Source organism: Magnolia sinica, chromosome 12 (assembly GCF_029962835.1).
Source record: "Magnolia sinica isolate HGM2019 chromosome 12, MsV1, whole genome shotgun sequence".
Lineage (NCBI taxonomy): Eukaryota > Viridiplantae > Streptophyta > Magnoliopsida > Magnoliales > Magnoliaceae > Magnolia > Magnolia sinica.
In genome coordinates, this window is record NC_080584.1 from 72,918,716 (window position 1) to 72,938,358 (window position 19,643).

General features: G+C 40.5%; 1 protein-coding gene and 1 long non-coding RNA gene across 4 annotated transcripts; one reads left to right on the plus strand and one right to left on the minus strand.

The window, feature by feature from the left end:
- Positions 1-1,060: 1,060 nt before the first annotated feature.
- On the plus strand, positions 1,061-2,081 carry LOC131220635 (uncharacterized). Its single transcript, XR_009158744.1, has 3 exons — positions 1,061-1,184; positions 1,472-1,500; positions 1,580-2,081. It is a non-coding gene; the product is annotated as an uncharacterized LOC131220635 (long non-coding RNA).
- An 845-nt stretch (positions 2,082-2,926) lies between these two features.
- On the minus strand, positions 2,927-16,601 carry LOC131221682 (beta-cubebene synthase). Of its 3 annotated transcripts, none has more exons than XM_058216984.1 (7): positions 16,417-16,600; positions 15,478-15,745; positions 14,305-14,677; positions 12,942-13,160; positions 12,534-12,672; positions 11,470-11,718; positions 2,927-3,357 (listed from the first exon to the last, which is right to left on the minus strand). In XM_058216984.1, exons 1-7 carry the CDS (start codon positions 16,525-16,527, stop codon positions 3,064-3,066), a joined length of 1,653 nt encoding a protein of 550 aa, XP_058072967.1. In that variant the 5' UTR covers positions 16,528-16,600; the 3' UTR covers positions 2,927-3,063. The 3 variants fall into 3 exon arrangements, with proteins under 3 accessions (XP_058072967.1, XP_058072966.1, XP_058072968.1); XM_058216983.1 differs by having other exon boundaries at positions 15,478-15,748; XM_058216985.1 differs by lacking the exon at positions 12,942-13,160 and having other exon boundaries at positions 15,478-15,748; positions 16,417-16,601.
- Between the last annotated feature and the right edge of the window lie 3,042 nt (positions 16,602-19,643).

Sequence of the window (19,643 nt, forward strand, 5' to 3'; positions counted from 1 at the left end):
CGAGCCGCAACGCTTCCAGATTTGAAGGTGTCAAGATGTCAATCAATCGGCTCATCTCTAGAGTTTCCAGATGGTTGCAGGAAGTTGGAAACCCGATGCCTGAGAAATAGTCCAACTCTTTAAAGGAAACCGCCACTCTTCAAGCCCTTCGTTTGGCAAATATCAGTTTCATTCCAGTCGAAAAACCCCTTGTTGTCAAATGGACAAAGCCGAGATGTGGATGGCTCAAGTTGAATATTGATGGCTCTTCACGTGGGAACCCAGGGGAGAGTGGAGGAGGAGGTGTTTGCAAGGACTCCCAGGGGCGAGTTATCTTTGATTTTCACAAGAACTACGGTCCCACTACGAACACGATCGCTGAAGCCCAGGCTATGCTTGATGGCATCGTCATCTGTTACAAGCTGGACCTTTCGAACATTTCCATTGAATCTGATTCCAAGATTGTAGTGGAAGCAGCTAGTGACCCCTCGGCCCACTACCCGTGGAACATATGGTATAGGATGGGTGCCATCCATCATATGAGTCACCCACTCAACCTCAATTTCAGGCACATCTTCCGTGAGGGCAATTCCATGGCGGATGCATTGGCTAGGTTGGCCAGCGATTGGTGTGCTAACAACCTCTACAGATCCCGTGTTGATCTTCCGAGGAGCATTAGGGGGTCTTTGGTTCTAGACAATGTCGGGCTTGGTAGCCTTAGAGTCTAATGCTTCCCTTTCTAGGCATAGTTAGGAAGCTTACTCCCGCTTAGTCTGGCCTTGGCCCTGCAGTCTATGGCTAACCTACTAGTCTTTTTTGTCCATAGCCTTGTGTGAGCTTTGGTATATGATAGGCATGGTCTGAAATGTTTTTGTTAGGACTTGCCCGAACGATTGTACATCTTTTGCTATTAATAAAATTCGGTGGCTTCGCCCCACCTTTCTAAAAAATTTAAAAAAAAAAAAAAAAAAAAAAAACACTATCAATAAGTTCTGCTTCTGTTTGGCATTTTGGCTCTTGATTTTTCTTAGATGAAATTATTATTATTATTATTATTATTATTATTATTATTATTATTATTATTTAATTTCTTGGATGAGAAATAGTTTGGTATTTTGGCTCATGATTTGGATTTTTGCAGGGATGGTGTGAGTGAAGGCTAGTTCAATCAAATTTTGCTTTATGAGTTGGATGCAATTAGGAAGGTGATTTTCCATACTCGAGTCCGAGTTGCGTTGTCCTTCTATATGAATATGTGGGAGCGTGTGCACCCAAACTAACTGACCCAATTTAATCAAATTTACTAATTGGGGTTGGATTCAAGCCCATGAAACCTGAATTGACAATAAATCATGCCGAGATCAAATATATGAATTTGTAGTCTTTTCCTTTATTTGATTATATTTATCATTTAACTCATATAAAAGCAATCTTCAGGTGAGGGATTCTAATTCTGAACCTCTCTGTATCTAATTCCCTTACTCTTGTCCAGATACGGATGCACCCTCACAGATAGTTTTGGTATGGATTCTTAGTGGTGAATTATTTGCTAAGCTATTTATTAAGGAGTATTTATTAATTTTTCATGTTGATACACCAGGATGTAGCTACCTTGGAGCAGCAACCAAGTTGCACATTGTCCCTAGAAACATCCCTTTCAAAGTACAATGCATATACTGTAAAATCAAGAGGGTGGTTTGGTCTTCGATGATTTAGTAGTTTATATGTGGCAGAATATTGTTGACGGTGAAACCGAGTAGAAATTCGTCAATTGTAAGATCTCATGCCCCTTTTTTATATTTCTTTTTGGAAGTAAATCACATCATTGAGTGGGCCCCTCCTTTCATTGACATGTATGAGAAGGAATGCATTCTTACTAAGCCATTGAAAGTCACAGGATATGCTATCCAAATCATAGAAAATTGTTGAAATGTAATTAATTTATTTTTATTATTTTGTTTTACAGGTTGCAGGCAGAGACAGATGATGGCTAGATGGAGAGATTTCTTTTATATGTATTTAGAACATTTTCAACATATTATTGTAAATATTATACAATTTTCATTGTAAAGTAATACAATTTATTTAGTATTCATTTTTAATTGTGTTGCGTAACATTTTTTAGGTTCTAAATATTTAAAAACAATACATGTTTCAATTAAATATAAACAATCAAATGGATTAAAAAAAATTAACTCACGGTCAGTACCTTTATAGGCGGTCACCAGATTTTACTGGTGCATATTTAAAGGTTTTCCAAGCATTTTCTATGGCATATATCAATGTTTCATGACATTTGATAGATCCGTCTGGAGCCTTTTACTAATGCCTTGATAGATCCATATCGATGTATACCGGCACTTAAATATGTCTAAACAACACTTCAATATACTTTGTACCGCCGCTTTGATATGTTTAAATGACACTTATGTAGGCCTTTACTGGTGTTTCTGTAGATCTTTACCGGCATTGTGACAACCTATTGTGACGCTTAAATGTATTTTTGCCAGCGCTTTTTTCTGCTTTTGCTGGCGTTTTTATAGTTTTTACTAGTACTTTTTACAGGTTTTAGCGGCACTTTCTATAGATTTACCGGCGCTTTTACTATTTTTACCCAGACTTTACCGGTGGTCAGCATAAGCGCTGGTAAATGACAATAACCGCCGGTAAAAGTATCAATTATAGCAGCGGCTATAAAAATGCGGGTAAAAAACACGACCGCCGGTAAAAGATACATCAACGCCCCCCTTTAGCGGCACGTGTACGACCGCTGATAAAAGCATTACCAGCGGTTTTTTGGACTTTTAGGGGCATTTTTGGCTGCTGGTAAAGCTCCATTTTCTTGTAGTGTTCACATGTAGGCCGGTAACTGTATGTGTAGCTCTCCCTATCTATAAGTTAGTATATGTGCAAAATTGGCTTATGCCCAGTATCCATCTCCTCCACATGATAAAATGCTTAATAGCTAAGATATATATCGGTTTCATTATTCAATAGAGCCAAACATAGATATGTTCTTGTCGTTGAGGCATCCACAAGAAACCTGGTTGTTGATGCATAACAAGATACAACAAGCTCCATCTTCTAAAGTGGAATAGGGTCCACAAATAGTGATGCAATATGTTCTTTGGTCTCAACGCTTGCATCGGTATATCCATCTCGATGCTGGTATATGATTTCAAGCACACGTGTAAAATTCAGGATAACATTGATCACAGCCGTAGGTACTGGAGTCGGTTTAAGACATTCCTTGTTGATGTCTTTCCATCCACTTGCAACCATTTCCCGGAGTTTTTGAATACTTTCTTCGTAGGAGGTTCCATGCTCTTTCATGTAGCACTCTACCGAGGATGAAACGTGCTTCCTTTCTTGCTCAAACTTCACACATTAGAAGAAGGAAAAAAAAAAATCATTCATCTCTATTAAACAAGTTTGTGAGATTGTAAACATCCCATCAAAATAGATTATTATTTTATTTTATTTTTTTTACAAAAATGGACAAAAGGTTTCACAGCTAGAGCTTATTGTCTTTTATAATCAAATTGGGCCATCTATATTCTTTGCTAATGGCTAGATGTTGGTATTGGCCGATAAAAATTATTGTTAAAAAGACAAAAAATCTCCAAGAAGAGCCAATGAGATGAGTGGTCATCGACTGAAGATTAGCTTTTTATGCTATAGTTAATTTAATAAACTTTAGTGTATGTTATGTCATCAAGGAAGTAGTCTCTAAAATAATGACAAATAAAAGTGCTGAAGTTGAGATCTAGAATTTTAAAATTTCATGAAATTATTATTTTAACAATTGTTATTTTTTATTTTTTATTTTATCAAATTGGCAAACAAGCGCGCGCGCACACACACACACATGCATATGCAGGCCTCGCGGGAAATTATCATTTTAGCAAATTAAAATTTTCAAAAAATCTTTTGAAGAAGAGACTTATTTGAACCTCCCATAGAAAAATCCAGATAAAGGCGTGGGCTACCTTCATAACATGTATATGCAGGCCTCATGGGGAATAACGTAAATAAATAAAAAGAAGAAGAAAAGAAGAAAAAAAAGAAGAAGAAGAAAGAAAATAGTTGTGACTACTAAATAGTCCGATTGAGGCATGCAACACACAAGTAACAAATGCCTAGTCTAGTATAATCATTAGTTGGAAAGATCCCTTATAAAATAGATGGCAGAGTTGTATCTGTTAAGGAGGCAAGGCCTGGGTCCATCCCTGCTACCAAATCAAGCAATGTGCAGTGGTTGAGCAGATATCAGTTATCCCTAAGGGCAACAAGAACAACAATTTCAAGCTGGGCCCGAAGACAAAAAGATCTAGGGCCCACCTATCATGTGAGAAGCAAAAGAACAAAAATAAAAATTAGACTTCTCGAAGGTTGCCCAGGACAGCTTTATCTAAAAAGAGAAGGCCCGCTCAATTGCTAGGAGATCCGCCAAGGAGTTGAAAAATTGGTTCGTCTAACATTCACTACCACTACAAGTAGGCTATCAGCTATGGAATTGGCCTCTCTAGGAGTGTGTGAAATCTAGACCTCCATGATACTCTTCAAGGCCTCGATTCTCACCTTCCAGTACCACATGGACCAAGAAGGGGTGTTGACGTTGGAGAGGACCTTCACCACTGCAGAGGAGTCGCTAGCCACCTCGACTCTGCTATAACCGTGACGGTTACACAACGTCAGATCATCAACAATGGCCCTGATTTTAGCTCTGGAGCTAGATCCGAAGCCGTAGCCCCTCGGCTTCCTAATTGAATAAAATCTCCTCTTAAAAAAAAAAAGAAAAAGAAAAAGAAAAGAAAAGCTATCCCTAACGGCATAACGTATGCAGAAACGGTCAAGCACAGTCCTCTTGGCCCGAGCCCTCAGGAAGTAGTAGATGAGGGAATAATGGTAGTGGATCCAGTAGTGGTCGTGATTAGACTCCAGGAGCTGAAATTAGGGCTAGTGGGAGAAGCTACAGACCCCAAGACCTCCATAATAAAATCAATGTAAGTCATAAGAGCATCGAAGTTTACAGCCTCCACGATGGATGCGGCAAGACTATCCCATTCCCACTTCCTTATAGTTCTTAAGTCTAAGGTGGATTTCTCCAATTTCTTGGGGGATCTCTAATTACATCAGCGAATGGGTCTGGTCGAGGTATCCCCATGGTCCTCGAATTCACTCCTAGGTGGGGAAGGGTCCTGAATCCACCTCTATGGCATCCCACCACACGCGTGGATGGAGGTAGTGATCATTGATTTAGGAAATTTCTTTGGAAAAGTGGTCCAGATCGACACAAATAGCAAGTTTGGGATTTTCCAAGTGTTCACAATGGTTAAAGTCCACCTCCGTCCAGGGGTGGATTTGAAGAGGGTGCTCAATCTGATTATGGTAGAAAAGGTGTACCCAATCATAATTGAGATAGAATCATCCAAGCAAGCGTAGCCACCGTCCTCCGACCCCAAACACCTTAACGGTACTATGGAAGCTGCATTCAGCACCAGAGCTTAGGTAGAGAGAAGTTTCGGAAGAGAAAACGGAGACAACATGAACTGTCAACACAGTGTTTCTCAATTGACCATAGAGGAGAACACAGAGAGTCCTGCTAATGTTCGACAAAATGCCACTGATGAGATTGAAGAATGCCTGCCAACTGCTCGCCAAAATGCCTATGCAGATGATCTTCAATCTTTCCAATTTATACCCTCTTTCTCCCTTACAAAACTGAGACAAGAGCGCCCCTTCTTAGGAAATAGACTGAAGTCTATAGTGGTGGTGGAACCAGTCCAGACAGGGCCCTCGGTGAATCTCCAACTACCGGATCGAATGTTCCCGGCAGAGATAGAAACCTACGATTACCGCAAGTATAATGTCCTTTCCTTTCTCCCACATAGCTACCCAATGGCTACCATGGCTGTTTAGCCAGGAGAAATCAACGAAAAGGCATCCCCATCTAGGCCAGTGACTGTTGTGGAGGTGCAGAGACCTTACTTGCTCGGTAGAAGAGGAGGCCAACATGGGCGCTCCAGATCAGCTGATGGCTCCCGCAAGCATCTCTTTAGCAATAGCGGAAGTAGGGAGAACATCTCCCAGTGGAACTCTCCCTCTTCTCTTGTCTAAGACTCAAAAGATAGGTGGACCCCTACAGCAGAACAACCCCCTGTGGCGGATAGGAGACTGGACCTGGAAGTGGACCTCTCCCCCTATTTCAATAACAATCTTGATATAAGGGAGCAGTCTTCAGACATAGCCTGGAGTAATTGCAGAGACAGGTGCAGAGGTAGGAGGATATACCTTAGAAGCCCATGCAGAATTTTCAGGAGGAGCCCCCTGAGGTTCTAAAGAAACAAGCCCACCCCAACCTTCATCTGGTTCAATTTAGGAACCCCATGGCCTTTTCTCAAAATGGGAACCAGCGTAGGAAAGGGTCTAATATGTTCCTTAAGAAGTCAAATGGAATCCCAGCAGTGGACAAATGGGAGTCAAGGCTGAGAAGATTAAGAAGAAGGGCTATGAACTCAGGATGTGTTACTGATGGATATCACCCTTATGTAGAACGCCCGCGACGTCGACAACTCACCAACCATCAGGACAGCCAAGCGAATTATTAGAAGTCAGAACCCGTCGATTGTGGCAATCCTTGAAGCTATGTTGAGGGATGAGAAGAGAGTTGGTAATGGTCTTAAGCTCGGATTTCACTCCTACTCCAATGGAGAGGTGGGAGGAAATATTTGGGTCTTTTTCAATAATTTGTTAAATGCTTCTATTGCTGCAATGTCTAACCAAATGTTATCTATCAAAGTATGTATGTTGAATTCTTAGGTTCCTTTGCATTTCACCTTCGTCTATGCTAGTTGCGCTAGAAGCAAGAGCAGGGAATTGTGGGAAGATTTGGCTGTCCTATCCAGAAGTTCTCAAGACCTTTGGTTAGCGTGCGGGGACTTCAACGCGCTAGCTGCTACTGCTGAAAGAAAAAGCAACAGGTCTCCTGACATAGCTAGCTATATGGAGTTTGCAAAAGCTATAAACAATTCCGGGCAGATTGCTGCCGGTTTCTCGGGCAACAGATTTATATGGAGTAATAACCAGGAGGGTAGTGCACGGGTGTGGGCCAGGATGGATAGAGTCCTCAACGTAGGATGGGTGAATGCGTTTCCCCAATTCCATGTGGAGCATCTTCCTCGTGCCAGCTCAAACCATGCGCCAATTTTGATGAGTTTCCTCGGTCAGCCCTCTTCCTCTACAAAACCATTCAAATATCAAAGGATGTGGGAACTTCATGATTCCTTCCATCAGGTAGTAAAATCGGCCTAGGAGAGAGATTTAGCTTCTCACCCTATGTTCAATTTGCAGTTGAAGCTTCGGAATGTCAAGACAACTCTCAAGATCTAGAATAAGGACGAGTTTGGTAATATGTTTGTTCAGATTGAACAAGCGGCAAGGTCCTTAGAGGAGATAAAGCTCATATTGCAAAATTCAACTTTAGCCATCGATGCAGGGACCCATCAAGAATTCATGGAGGCCAAAAGCCTCCTTGCCCATATGGAGCTTAGAGAAGAGATATTCTGGAATCAGAAGTCTAGGAATAACTGGCAAGATGAGGGGGACAGAAACACCAAGTTCTTCCACTCCTCAGCATCAGAAAGGTAACGAAATGTGGTTATTAAATCGATCAAGCTGGACTTGGGCCAAAGGGTTGATGACCAATTAGCTATCAAAGATGCAGATATCACTTTCTATGAATCTTTGCTCAAGGCAGAGAATTTGTCTCAAGCTCCAGACCTTCTCTTGGCCATCCCTTCGCTCATATCGATGGAGGACAACGTGCAACTGTTGGCCACTCCTTCCATTCAAGAGGTCCTCCAAGCGACTAAATCCCTCCTGAAAAATGGGGCGCCCGGCCCTGACAATTTTTCTGGAGCTTTCTTCATGGTGTGTTGGCGCATAATGGGCCTAGATATTCATAAAGTAGCAGTATATCTATTTCAGGGAGGAAATTTCCCCAGGGCCTTCACCACTTCCCTAATTTGTCATATGCTAAAGTCACTTGCTCTAAAAAATTTTCCAACTATCGCCCTATTAGCCTATGCAATTGCATTTACAAAAATTTTTTCAAAGTTAAAGGTGTCTAGATTGAAAGAGGTGTTGGCCAAAATTATTTCTCCCGATCAAGGGGCTTTTGTGAAGGCCCGTTCCATTGCAGAATATATCACCATAGCCTAGGAAATGCTCAGGAAAATTAACAGAAAGACTAGAGGTAGAAATATGGTCCTAAAGCTAGATATGGAAAGGGTCGACTGGAGCTTCCTTAAGCAAGCTTTGAGGCAGTTTGGTTTCAACGAGTCTTGGATTTCTTTGGTTGAGAAATGTTGAAAGAACTGCTGGTTTTCGGTTCTAATTAATGGTGAGCTAGCAGGGTTTTTCAAATCCTTCAGAGGGCTACATTAGGGAGACCCCCCTCTCCCCCAACGTATTTCTCCTGGCAGTGGAAGTGCTCGATAGGGGGTTGGTTTTTGCAACCCCTACAAACTGATCTAGGGATGCCCGCTAATCTCTCACCTTCTATATGCAGACGACACCCTTCTGTTCATCAACGAGGGCTACGCCTCTCTTCAAGTGGTGAGGCCCTTCCTCTTAGCCTACTAAGAAGTATTAGGGCAGAAGGTTAACCTCCACAAAACCTCCTTCCTGTGCTCCTCTAAGCTGTCCCCTGCACGGGTCAGGGCCATAGAGAGGACTCTGGGGATATCCAAGGGCAGCCATGGGCCCATCTACCTGGGAGTCCCGCTGATTTAGGGTAGAGTTAGAAGAGACCATTTTCAGTCTTTGGTGAAAAAAGTGGAAGCGCATATAAGCGGCTGGAAAGCTAGGTGTTTATCTCAAGCCAGTAGATCTTTCCTAGTCCAAGATGTTTTAGGGACTATCCCAGTCCATGCCATGGCCGCTTGCCAGATTCCAATCCTCGTCCTAGCAAATCTGGAGAAGCGGTTAGCATATTTCCTGTGGGGCTGGGCTGATGGTAAGAAAAAACTTCATTGGATCAGCTGGAAAGAGATTGCAAGGCCTAAGTCAAAAGGTGGTCTAGGGATTCGCAATCTGAGAGATGTTATGAAAGCACTTCGTTCAAAAATGGCTTGGGCAGCAATATATGGTAATGAGGTTAGTCTGTGGGCCTCTTTCACTAGAGCCAAATACAGAGAAGACCTTTCCTTGGTAGGGTCAAGCCGCTCCTCTACTTTTGCATTCTCGCTTTGGAAAAACATCCATGCTCTTTTGCATTCTTGCTCTGGAAAGATCTCAGTGTTTACGGGGCCATAGTTCTTACAGCCTTTGGCTGGACAACTAGTCAGGGCTGGGCCCTTTAATTGGTGAATAAGGCAGTTAGGCCAATCCCAGAGTAGTTATGCGAGCTGCAGGTTTAAAATTTCCTAGGCCATAATGGTCCTCTTCCTCCATCCTCAATTTTCAACTATCTCCCCCAGGATGTTCTCGACATCATTTTTCAAATGGGTTTTTGCTTATCGGATGAATCGGACTCTTGGATCTAGCCATTGGAACCTTCAGCCATACTCTCAGTTAGATTAATTTGGGATTTTCTTAAAGTTTGCAGGTTTTGCAGGGGTTGGGCGAAGTGGGTGTAGCACTTAAAAATGCCTCTAAAAACTCTCTATTTTTGTGTGGAGACTGAGAATGAACGCTCTCCCGGTCGAGAGCTCGATCCAATCCCATGGCATTCGGCTTGCATCCAAATGCATCTGCTACGGTGAGGGCCATGACCAGCATCCGTCATAAGAATCCATCTCACACCTATTCCTGTCTTGCAAGCTCGTGGCCTCGGTTTGGAACTATTTTGCGGTTGTCTTCGGATTAACTCTCTCGGGGGTTCCTTCAGTGGATGGAAGAATGAGCCAATGATGGTCCACCACTGACCCTAGAAGTAACTTGGTAGTTTTTCGGGGCCTGCTGCCCAGTCTCATTTTCTGGGAGATTTGGATTTCTAGAAATGCCGCTAAGTTCGACGGGAAGCCAATCTCTGCCCCCAACATGATTGCTAGGGTGAAGTGGAGGCTCTCCACGCTGTTTAAAGGCCTTAATCATCTTACGTTTTTATCCTTATCCTCTTAATCGACGCTCAGGGAGTTGGGAATGGCAGTTTCTCCCTGGCCTTTTCAGTCTGCGATATTGGTCAAATAGTTGAAGCTGGAGATAGGTTAGGCCAAATTGAATTTTGACAGGTCTGCTAAGGGCAACCAAGATTGGTTAGGTGGAGGTGGTATCTGTAGAGGAGAAGATGGCAATTTTATTTTTGGTTTCTCGGTAGGATACGGGGTGGGTTCAAACACCAAAGCTGACCTCCGTGCGGTCTATGACAGTCTGCATCACTGTCTCAGCTTGGGACTATCCAAGGTGGAAATTGAATTGGACTCTAAGCTGGTAGTTGATTTGCTTAATGGAGTTTCTAATCTAGCCTGGATTTGGAAGTTTTGGTTGTTTAGAATTGATATCTTGAAGGGGAGGAGCCTGTTCAGATTTGGTCATGTCCTAAGGGAAGGAAATGCTCCGGTTGATGGGATGGCCCGCCGAGGGAGTGATCTCCAGTGGGGGCTTCTTTTCCTTAACAAAGTAGGCCTGGACGCCATTAGACAATCCTCTAGGGGAGGGCCAAGATAGCTAGCTTTCTGCCTCCTCTTTCTGAGGAAAGGTTTTTATCTCCTTTTATTTCTGCTGCAGGGTCAAGCCTCGTGTGATTTTGCTGGAGGTCTTATGCTAAGTGGGTGTTTGGTTTGGGCGTTTTGGATGTGGGGTGCTCTTTTTTTTTTTTTTTTTTAAATTATTATAAATAAAAATAAAACCCATAAGCTACAAAATGTGTTCACCTTTTGGCATTAGTTGCTTGTTAGCATAGCAAAAAGCATAGGGAGATGAAAAGACTGGTGAGAAGTGATGGTCCAACAAGGTTTAGGCATATATACTTGTAACTCAAAATGAATCATCTAAACTGTGGGCTTTGATTAATTAGATGATCCTAACCTATGGTTAGTGAACTTTATATTGGCTGCGGTTGATCTGTTTACTATTTTCATCTTTTTATTATTATTATTGTTTTTTTATTTAATTAGATGATCCTAACGTATGGTTAGTAAACTGCTTACTATTTTCATCTTAATTAATGTGAATTAGATGTCCATCAATCATAGCCTGTTCTTATTTTAAATTTTTTTTTTTTTAAACATGGCCATTCAAAAAATAAAGAAATAAAAAAAATCAGCTACTTAAGACAAACAGCTGATTATAATTTATGGATAATGAGCAATTCAAAGTTAGACCCAAGAGTTGGATATATAGTTTAACTTGAGTTACACATATGCCACGAGTTTCAACATAGGTTTTTTTACATCCAATCAAAATGCATAATTTTTAAAGTTGGACAAGGATAATGGTGTTTTATTTATTTATTTTTTTCAAATATATATATCGAATATATCATACCTTGTTTGATGAGATGTCATCCATCAATCGGGCTATAATAGAACAAGTCCTCAGCATCGTTGGCATGTGTATGGCCCACTCAAGGACCTCCTTTGTCACGACTTCATCCATGCCAATGAGAAATGCAACAAAAAGCATAGGATAAACAGCGCTCATTAAGGCAACCTTCATGTACTCCTCTGAGGTTGGAACATACCCCGAGCTGACCCATCTTGCTTCAGCTAAGTAGGCTTTGGCCAGATCCTTAATCTAGAGAAAAAAAAAAAGTACAATAAGAAAGTTTATGGTAGCTCGTGCAAATAGGACTGCCAATGGCCAGGATGGCCCTTCGAGACTTGGGCAGGGCTCGGGCTTGATTATTTTGCCCAAAGAAGAGGGTTGGCTCATGGAATAAGTTCTACAACATCTTCAAATTGAAGCCCACAAGTAGCCGGCTCTAGGTCCATTTATATGCACTACAGGCTACACTTTAGTGTAATTTTCAGCCCCACACGGTAATCTAACCTTGCCCGGCCTATTGACAGGGCTAATTCAAAACAGAAGTGTACATCCTTCCACCATTAAAAAAACAAAGACATTGGTATTAGTGGGCTATCTTTACTGTTTGACCAGTGCAAAATGTCCATTAATCCATGCCATACAGCTGATGGGTCATAACCATCAGATCAAAACCCAACCTTTGGACGGTTTAATCAAAAGAATTATTGTAACTTTCTTTAACGTGGAGAAATGATTTATTGCTTCATGAAATCCAGCCCCACCATCAAGCACACCACCCTTTGTTTGGCTTTCATCCCAAACGACGGGTATATTTGAGACTCAGCTTGGCCCCCTAGTTTAGAATTTTAAAAAATTCTCATTATATGGCTCACATGAGTTTCGGAATATGCTTTTCATCCTCTGATGAGGTGGATGGGATGGCATAAAAACACCACAAGGGTAAATATGAGGCAGGAAACCTGATAGACGGGGGCGATCTCATGGAAGTTCTATTCATGTGGAGCTTAGTGATAGCTTCCTACCTAAGTTCGCGTGGTTCTAATTTTAATGGAACGGCAACATACCGCTTCCTTTAAGTAGTATATCCGGTATGATTTTCCCTCCCCAGTTAGTTCATCCTCAATTGCATCGACCCCATCTACGAGTGCAATAAAAATCACTTTCATGTAGTCTGGCAGTTGATCCATATCTCCACGATTCCACCTGAAAATTTAAGTAACCAATTTAAATTTTTTCGACTAATTACAAACCATCTGCCATTATACACATGTACCATTAATCCACTTACAGAACATAGGCATCATTGTAGATATTTTATGCAACAAATTACATTGATCATATGATCTCCTCATCCAATTTAGAACCATATATGGATGACCAATTTTGAGTTAGGCATCCATTTTGGGTTCACAATTTTCACAATTTTGGATGTTCTGGATTGGGACAAGGATATATAATTGCATGTATCAAACCTCTCGATCGTAGCGGTAAGTAGTTCAAGCTCCTCCAATGTACCATATACGTCGTAGATGTCATCTATAACTGTTGCAAATGCTATCATTTTTGTCATTATCATTCTAGCTCGGGAATAATGTGGTTCAAAGTACACTCCTACTGTCCAAAAGTAGCCTTCCAACACTCTGTCTCTGGTGAATGGAAGCTTTGCTACAAGGTCCATTTCTTTCCACCACCTGATAAAGAGAAAGCAAGATTCAAAGATAGCAATAGGAATCCACATCTTATCCTCACATGTGGTACTCTTGTATGTCTATCAAGACCATCCAAATTATGGGGCACATTGTGGATGGAGAAAATCTCCAAAATCACACAGACCAAGAAATCCTAACCATGCATTTGATGGCTATAAAATGGATGGTTAAAAGAAAGTGATCCTGCACATGTTTGTGGAGCAAGCGGATGTCATGACGGGTTGATGCAATACAAATGTAGGCCCCTCAGTGATGTGTGTTAGAAATCCACACCGTGCATTTGGTGAATCCCCTGTAGGTTATAGGAAATTAAAAAAATCAGCTGTATCTAAAACTTAGGTGGGCCACACCATTTGAAACCATGCCTAAAATAACAAAAAGCACTTGGTGGGCGCTCACCTTAGTCTTGGAATGGCCTAAAATTTGTTGGACTCCTCATCCAAGTGGGACACACATTATGGATGGGCGAGATGTTTGAACCTTTTCTAAGTGGGCCCTAGAAACAATCACGAAGGTTTCAATGGGTTGACATCTACTCTTAATTGTTGTATGTTGTGTGGCTCACCTAACTCCACCGTGATTAATGGAGTAGATATTCCGAACATACAGTTAGAGAGATTTAAAAGGTCTTAATTCCAATCAGTTGGACCAGGTTCTGGTCCACTCATTGGATAAATTCTAACTTATTAAGTGCAAGTGCTGAGTGGACTGACCCACCCTATGTAATACTTTATGCAAACATCATCGCTGCCCACTCATCAAGTAGACCACACTTGTATATTCGCATTTATCAACGGCTATACACTGTTTTGTATGTGTGGCTCACTTGATTACTGGATAGGCCTGATTTTTGCACTAGCTGATTCTCACAGAGATGCCACCTATTAGTAGGATTGGATGCCACAAGTGTTTAATAGGTTAGAAGTTATCCCTTGAGTGGACTGTAAATTGTGGTACAATCAGTTGGACTTGAGACCTCATACCCATGCTCATGTGCATGGGCGCACGCACGCGCGCACACGCGCGCGCACACACACACACAGACAGAGAGAGAGAGAGAGAGAGAGAGAGAGAGAGAGAGAGAGATGTTTTTAGAGAAAAGTAATGTGCATCTGAGAGAACTCACAATGATATGTCTCTAAGGTCCCTCTGGTGCAATGACTGCAACCTAAGAAACTCTAACTTTGCAAACTCCAGTAGCACATCGTTTCGTTCCTTGTCTTCCTCATAAATCGAGATATAGAACCTTGTCTGTAGCCTCTCTATGCGCCTGTGAAGTGGTATTTCTAAGGCAAGTTCAACTAGCTTTGTCAGGGGAGCACTCAGATGCGGCAATGTGGATTTGAGGTGCACTGTGGTGAAAGTAATGGCTTCATCCAATATATCATCCCCATGTGTACCAAGGAATGCGGCTTCATATAAACTTAATAAACCGTGTGTGTCCTTGCTTAATATTGAACTGAAATTTCCCTCATCATCCTTGAACTTTGCAAACACACCTGTTTCCCAACCCAAACATTTGATGATAGCGATAATCCATTTGATAGACTTGAGTAAGGGCAATGATAGTAGATGGATGCAAATGCTATGGTAATGTTTATATGCGCAATTATTTACATGCGTTTTCTAACATATATTTATTTTGTCCATGTCACGACCAATGATCATCACCATGAATACCCTATGGGGCCCACAAGCAGAGCTTACAATAGAACTGGAACCGTTCGTCATTTCAAAACATCAAATAATTTTGCTGGAAGGATGAATCTTAATATTTATTTGTGGAAGTGGTCCCATGAAAATTTATTTTCAATAATCAACATTCACTCAAGGGCCTGTTTGGATTATGTGGCTAACATAGTATGACTAGATAATGATTATTTACATAGTCATTGTGTAAAATAGGATTCTATTTCAAAGTTGAGGTGTATGTTTGGATAGCAATTGGAATCCTCGAAGTCATTAGAGAATTCTTACCTGATTTATTATGCTAGAGAACTTTGATTGTAGATAAGGGTAATAATTACTGTGGGGAATCCACATCTTCAAACAAACCGTCTTGTTGGTGGAAAACAATTTGTATTTTTGCATAGATTCCATGTATCTAAACATGCCCAAAGTTCTTTTCTTGTGCTCCTTCAATGGTAAAAGTATGGATGGTTCTGATGAAGGTGGGCCCCATGGGACAAAAAATGCTGAATCCTGTGGCTGACACAAATAAAATGAACTCTATTTACATTTATTAAACCGAAACACATGCATTTCTTAAGAACGACCATAGCATTGGCACGAAACTCACCGGCTGAGACATTATAACCTTGTTGCCTAAGTAGTCGAAATTGGAGAGCAAGGGTTAGGAGGTCAAAACCATCGTCCTTCCCATTGATGTGGTCATCATACATCTGGCCCAATGCCTTATCTATCTCCATTTCAAAGTGGTAAGCTACACCAAGGCGTTGAATCGCATCAATCAAATTCATTTCGAGCAATGGATCATTTACCGTGCTAAACATATTCCTTACTACTTCCTTCAATTCTTCACCACGTCCTTTATGTGCTTCGAGCCTCTGCTTTAACGCCAAGTTTAGAAAAAAAAAAATAATAAATAAATAAAATCAAGGCAAATATTACATCAGTTTGAAAAAGAACAGAAATTTGGCATCTGTTAATCGCTTATGGGGAAACCATAAAGCACATCATTTTCAGAATACCTAGAAAATAGACAATATTTAAATGAATAACAACAAAGCTTGTTAAAAAGTTCTAAAATAATTCTTCAAAGAATATTCATAGAACACATTTTGATATTACTTCAGATTTAAACCCCAAGTGCATGTGTAAACAAAAGCCTAATTAATCCAAAAGTCAATTAGGATAAATCTTGTTTGAAAAACATGTGTAATGATGTTTCAGAGGAGAACTGGTTTTCCCATTTCGGCATCTCAGGATTAGCATAAGCTGAGATGGTCTGATAAGAAAATTACAGTAAACAGATGATTCTGAGAAAACGGTTGAGAACTTTCATTGAGAAGAAGGAAAGTTCAGATCATTGACATGGATGCGAATCCTAAGGGGTGGCATATGCTGGCTATCCTGACTCACAAAACAGGCTAAACAATTCGTGGGAGATCTCTTTCTTTGTGTGCATGAATTCCACCAAGAATTCTACACCTTTTTTTTTTTTTCAGAAAGTGTGTACTGTACAAACCAAAGAACTAGCACACGAATATCGATATACCATGACATCTGGAGAGGCTGCAATGAAGTGTTCACCCCAGATACTAGGGTGATAATTTACAAAAGCACGACCAATCTCCTTGTTTGGCCTTTGAGTAGTGGGACTATCCATGAATGAGACGGAGAAGGTGGCAATGGCAATGCCTATATGTTTGCACCTAGGTTAAACGCAAGCAGTGTGTTTGAAGGCTAACATGCTGGCCTATTTATAGGCATGAATGTTGGCGTGTATGCATGCATCAAAGGCTTATGGTTTCTACACAAGCCAGGGCTTATAATTCATGGGAAGGCTTTTATATTATTTATTTATTGTTTTTGCATACTTGGGAAGGTTTCTTCTGGTTACGGAGAGTTATTTGATACTCTAGCTGCGTGTGACACTTGATACATAGGCATGTAGAAATGGTCATTAATGAGCTATGGCATATATGATGAACTTAAATTAAACCGACTAAATTGTGGAACTCATTAATGTTCAAGTTACTGTCCGAGAATTATTGTGGTCCAAGAATCCCAACCTCTGATTTGCGGATGCTTAATTTTTTAAGGGATTTTTCTATATGGTTGCCTGCCTTTTTAACTATGGACCAAAAGCCTATGCTTTTTAACTACTCTCAAAACCTGCCAATCTATTTGGTATACATCATTTTTTCACACACTCGCGCATTCGAGCACACCATATGGGCACTCAATACCTGCTTTCAGTGTTGAAACAGAATCTATCTATTTCATATACATCATGCAGCTGCGTATACGAATAGATACTTGGGGCCTATTTGGTGGGTGGGATTAAATGGTATGGAATTCCATTAGATGGAATTATCAACATTATTGCATAATGATTGCATGTTTGAAAATACTATGGAATATGGCCAATCTTACAATTGGGATCAAATTCTTCCTTTAAGAAAAATATTGTATTTAGCAAAGTCTACGTTTGGTAGACCAAGGAATTATAATAAATGGACCAAATTCACAACTAATGTCGATCACCTGTACACATATGTGACTCGAATATCACATGTAATGGGCACATGTGGATGGATAGAGTGGATAAAACACATTCATCAATGTGGGGCCCATGAATGTAGTGGATTTTGAAATCAACAAGAAATCATGTAGTACCTATTGTTGGTACTAGATGATATGACCCTTTTGGTCATTCTTCCAAATGTTGGATGGAATTTTTATGATCAAATACAATTCCATACCACCTAATACCATGTTTAAGGATCAAGGCAAGGGCTACTGCTTGCTCTGATACACCTCCAAGATAATTATATATGCACGTACATGAGGAAAGGGAAGTGAAGAGTAGCGATTCTGGCAATCTTAGAGTTGGTGTTTGGATGTGAGGTTTTGCTGATTGAGAACATAGCCACCCGGTGATTAAGGGCACTCCGGCATGATCAGTGACTCAATCTCCTTCTCCGCTTCGATTCAACCACCTAACTTCTTAAAAAAGATTTGATTTATAAACAACTACCTAAGGTATTAATACTCTTTTCACCCTTCATCAATCAATTATCAATGTTTAAATGATTGAACCTAAGGGTTGACAACAACAAGTGTAGGGCTGCAATGCAATAATAACTCAGTGAGACCGAAGTCGAATTCTTAGGCAATGGGGAACACAGTTCAAAACTAATTTAAATTTAACGGGTTACCTCGGTTTTTAAATCTAATGATTAATGAAAGGATTTTAAAATAAATTATATTAGACTAAGGATCCAAGAATCCACTTATAGCAATCACAATACCTCATTCTTGATTTAATTTATAACTCTGGCTTAGGCGCCTCCACCCCTTTTTTCCATCGTGCAAGGACTTCAAGCTCACCAAATGAATTCGTTTTCTTAATCTAGACTTCCCTGTATCTAATCCTTGTAAACCCATTTCAATTGTGTGATAGGATAGACCAATTATTGACTAGGTTAAGATTAACGTAGACAGCTCTTGTAGAGGTAACCCGGGCATGTCAAGAGGGGGTGGCATTTGAAGAGGCAGCAACGAGGAATTCATTCAAGCGTTTGCGTCTAGGTAGGGGAAAGGGACAAACGTTGGTGCAAAGCACGTGCGCTTCTTGAAGGGCTCGCCATGGGTTTAAATTTGGGGTACTAGATATGGTGGTAATAGATATGGTAAACTAGGAGAGGCCCTGTTCCTGGTCCCTTTGGTTTTGGTGGGCCTAGGTCAATGATCTTAGTAAAGAGGCTGAAGTTATTACTAACTACAGTCCCAAGGAGGTTAACAGTGTTGCTGATGCCTTAGCAAGGCAAGGTAGTGGGTCGCAGGAATGCAAGATTTTCAGCGAGGTGTCAGAACTGCCTAGTGAGGCCTATGGAGCATTATTTTTGGACCAGGTGAGGATGGAAAATGTGAAGGGTGATGTGTGTAGGATGTAAAGATATGATATGTGGTTCGGTTTATATTTTTTTGGAGTTGTCCCCCCTTCCCCCCCTTCCGAATGTATCTCCTCTCCCCATATAGTTCATCTCTTGTGATTAATAAAACCTATTTTCATTTTTTTTAAGTGAGGAGAACTGCTCAGAAATTTCTTAGTTGGGTGAGGGGTGACTGATCCGGTCTGTTTCATTGTTAACTATAGTTATAATTTTATCAGCCGATTTGTCTATTAAGCAAATTAATGGTAGATCTATCAATTAATATCTTAGACCATGAATAATGATTTTTCTTTAAATTTCAGCCACATGACTATAAAATTCTTAAAAGTGATATTTGTTTCGATAAGAAACGAATGTATTTCAATGGGGTATTCTTATTCAATAATAACAAAGAAATAATGAGAGAACAATCATCATAAAATATTTTATTGATTTTGAAATTCATTTACATCCTTGTATTTCTTTTAATTCTGAAACAAAGCAGACAATTATAAAACATAATAATCAAACATGTTCAAATATTAATTTCGACAGCATTTTGATTTATGATATGATCTTCCCAATGCAGAAGTTCTTGTGTGGAAATGATGTCTCTTTGTCAATCTTTTTTATTCTTCAGAAGTTATTTTCCTTTCAAATCAATTAGACTTTTGGAAGAATCACTAAGATACAAATCAAGAACAAGAAGTCATTGCATGCGCAACAACCTTGTTACGCACCACATGATGAACTTTTAGATCCACCATTGCGCGGCTCCCTTGTTGCGCACCGCGCAATAGATATCCTCAAATACCTGTGAACTTTGGAGAACTCCCCGGTCTTC

What these genes read in the sequence shown, in the direction of transcription:
- LOC131221682 (XM_058216983.1), bottom strand. Translation starts at nt 16,527, where the DNA reads ATGGATAGTCCCACTACTCAAAGGCCAAACAAGGAGATTGGTCGTGCT. An exon ending in CTTACCGCTACGATCGAGAG is followed by an intron (nt 12,673 to 12,941) that starts GTTTGATACATG and finishes TTAAATTTTCAG; the next exon opens with GTGGAATCGTGGAGATATGG. An exon ending in ATGACATCTCATCAAACAAG is followed by an intron (nt 3,358 to 11,469) that starts GTATGATATATT and finishes TAATGTGTGAAG; the next exon opens with TTTGAGCAAGAAAGGAAGCA.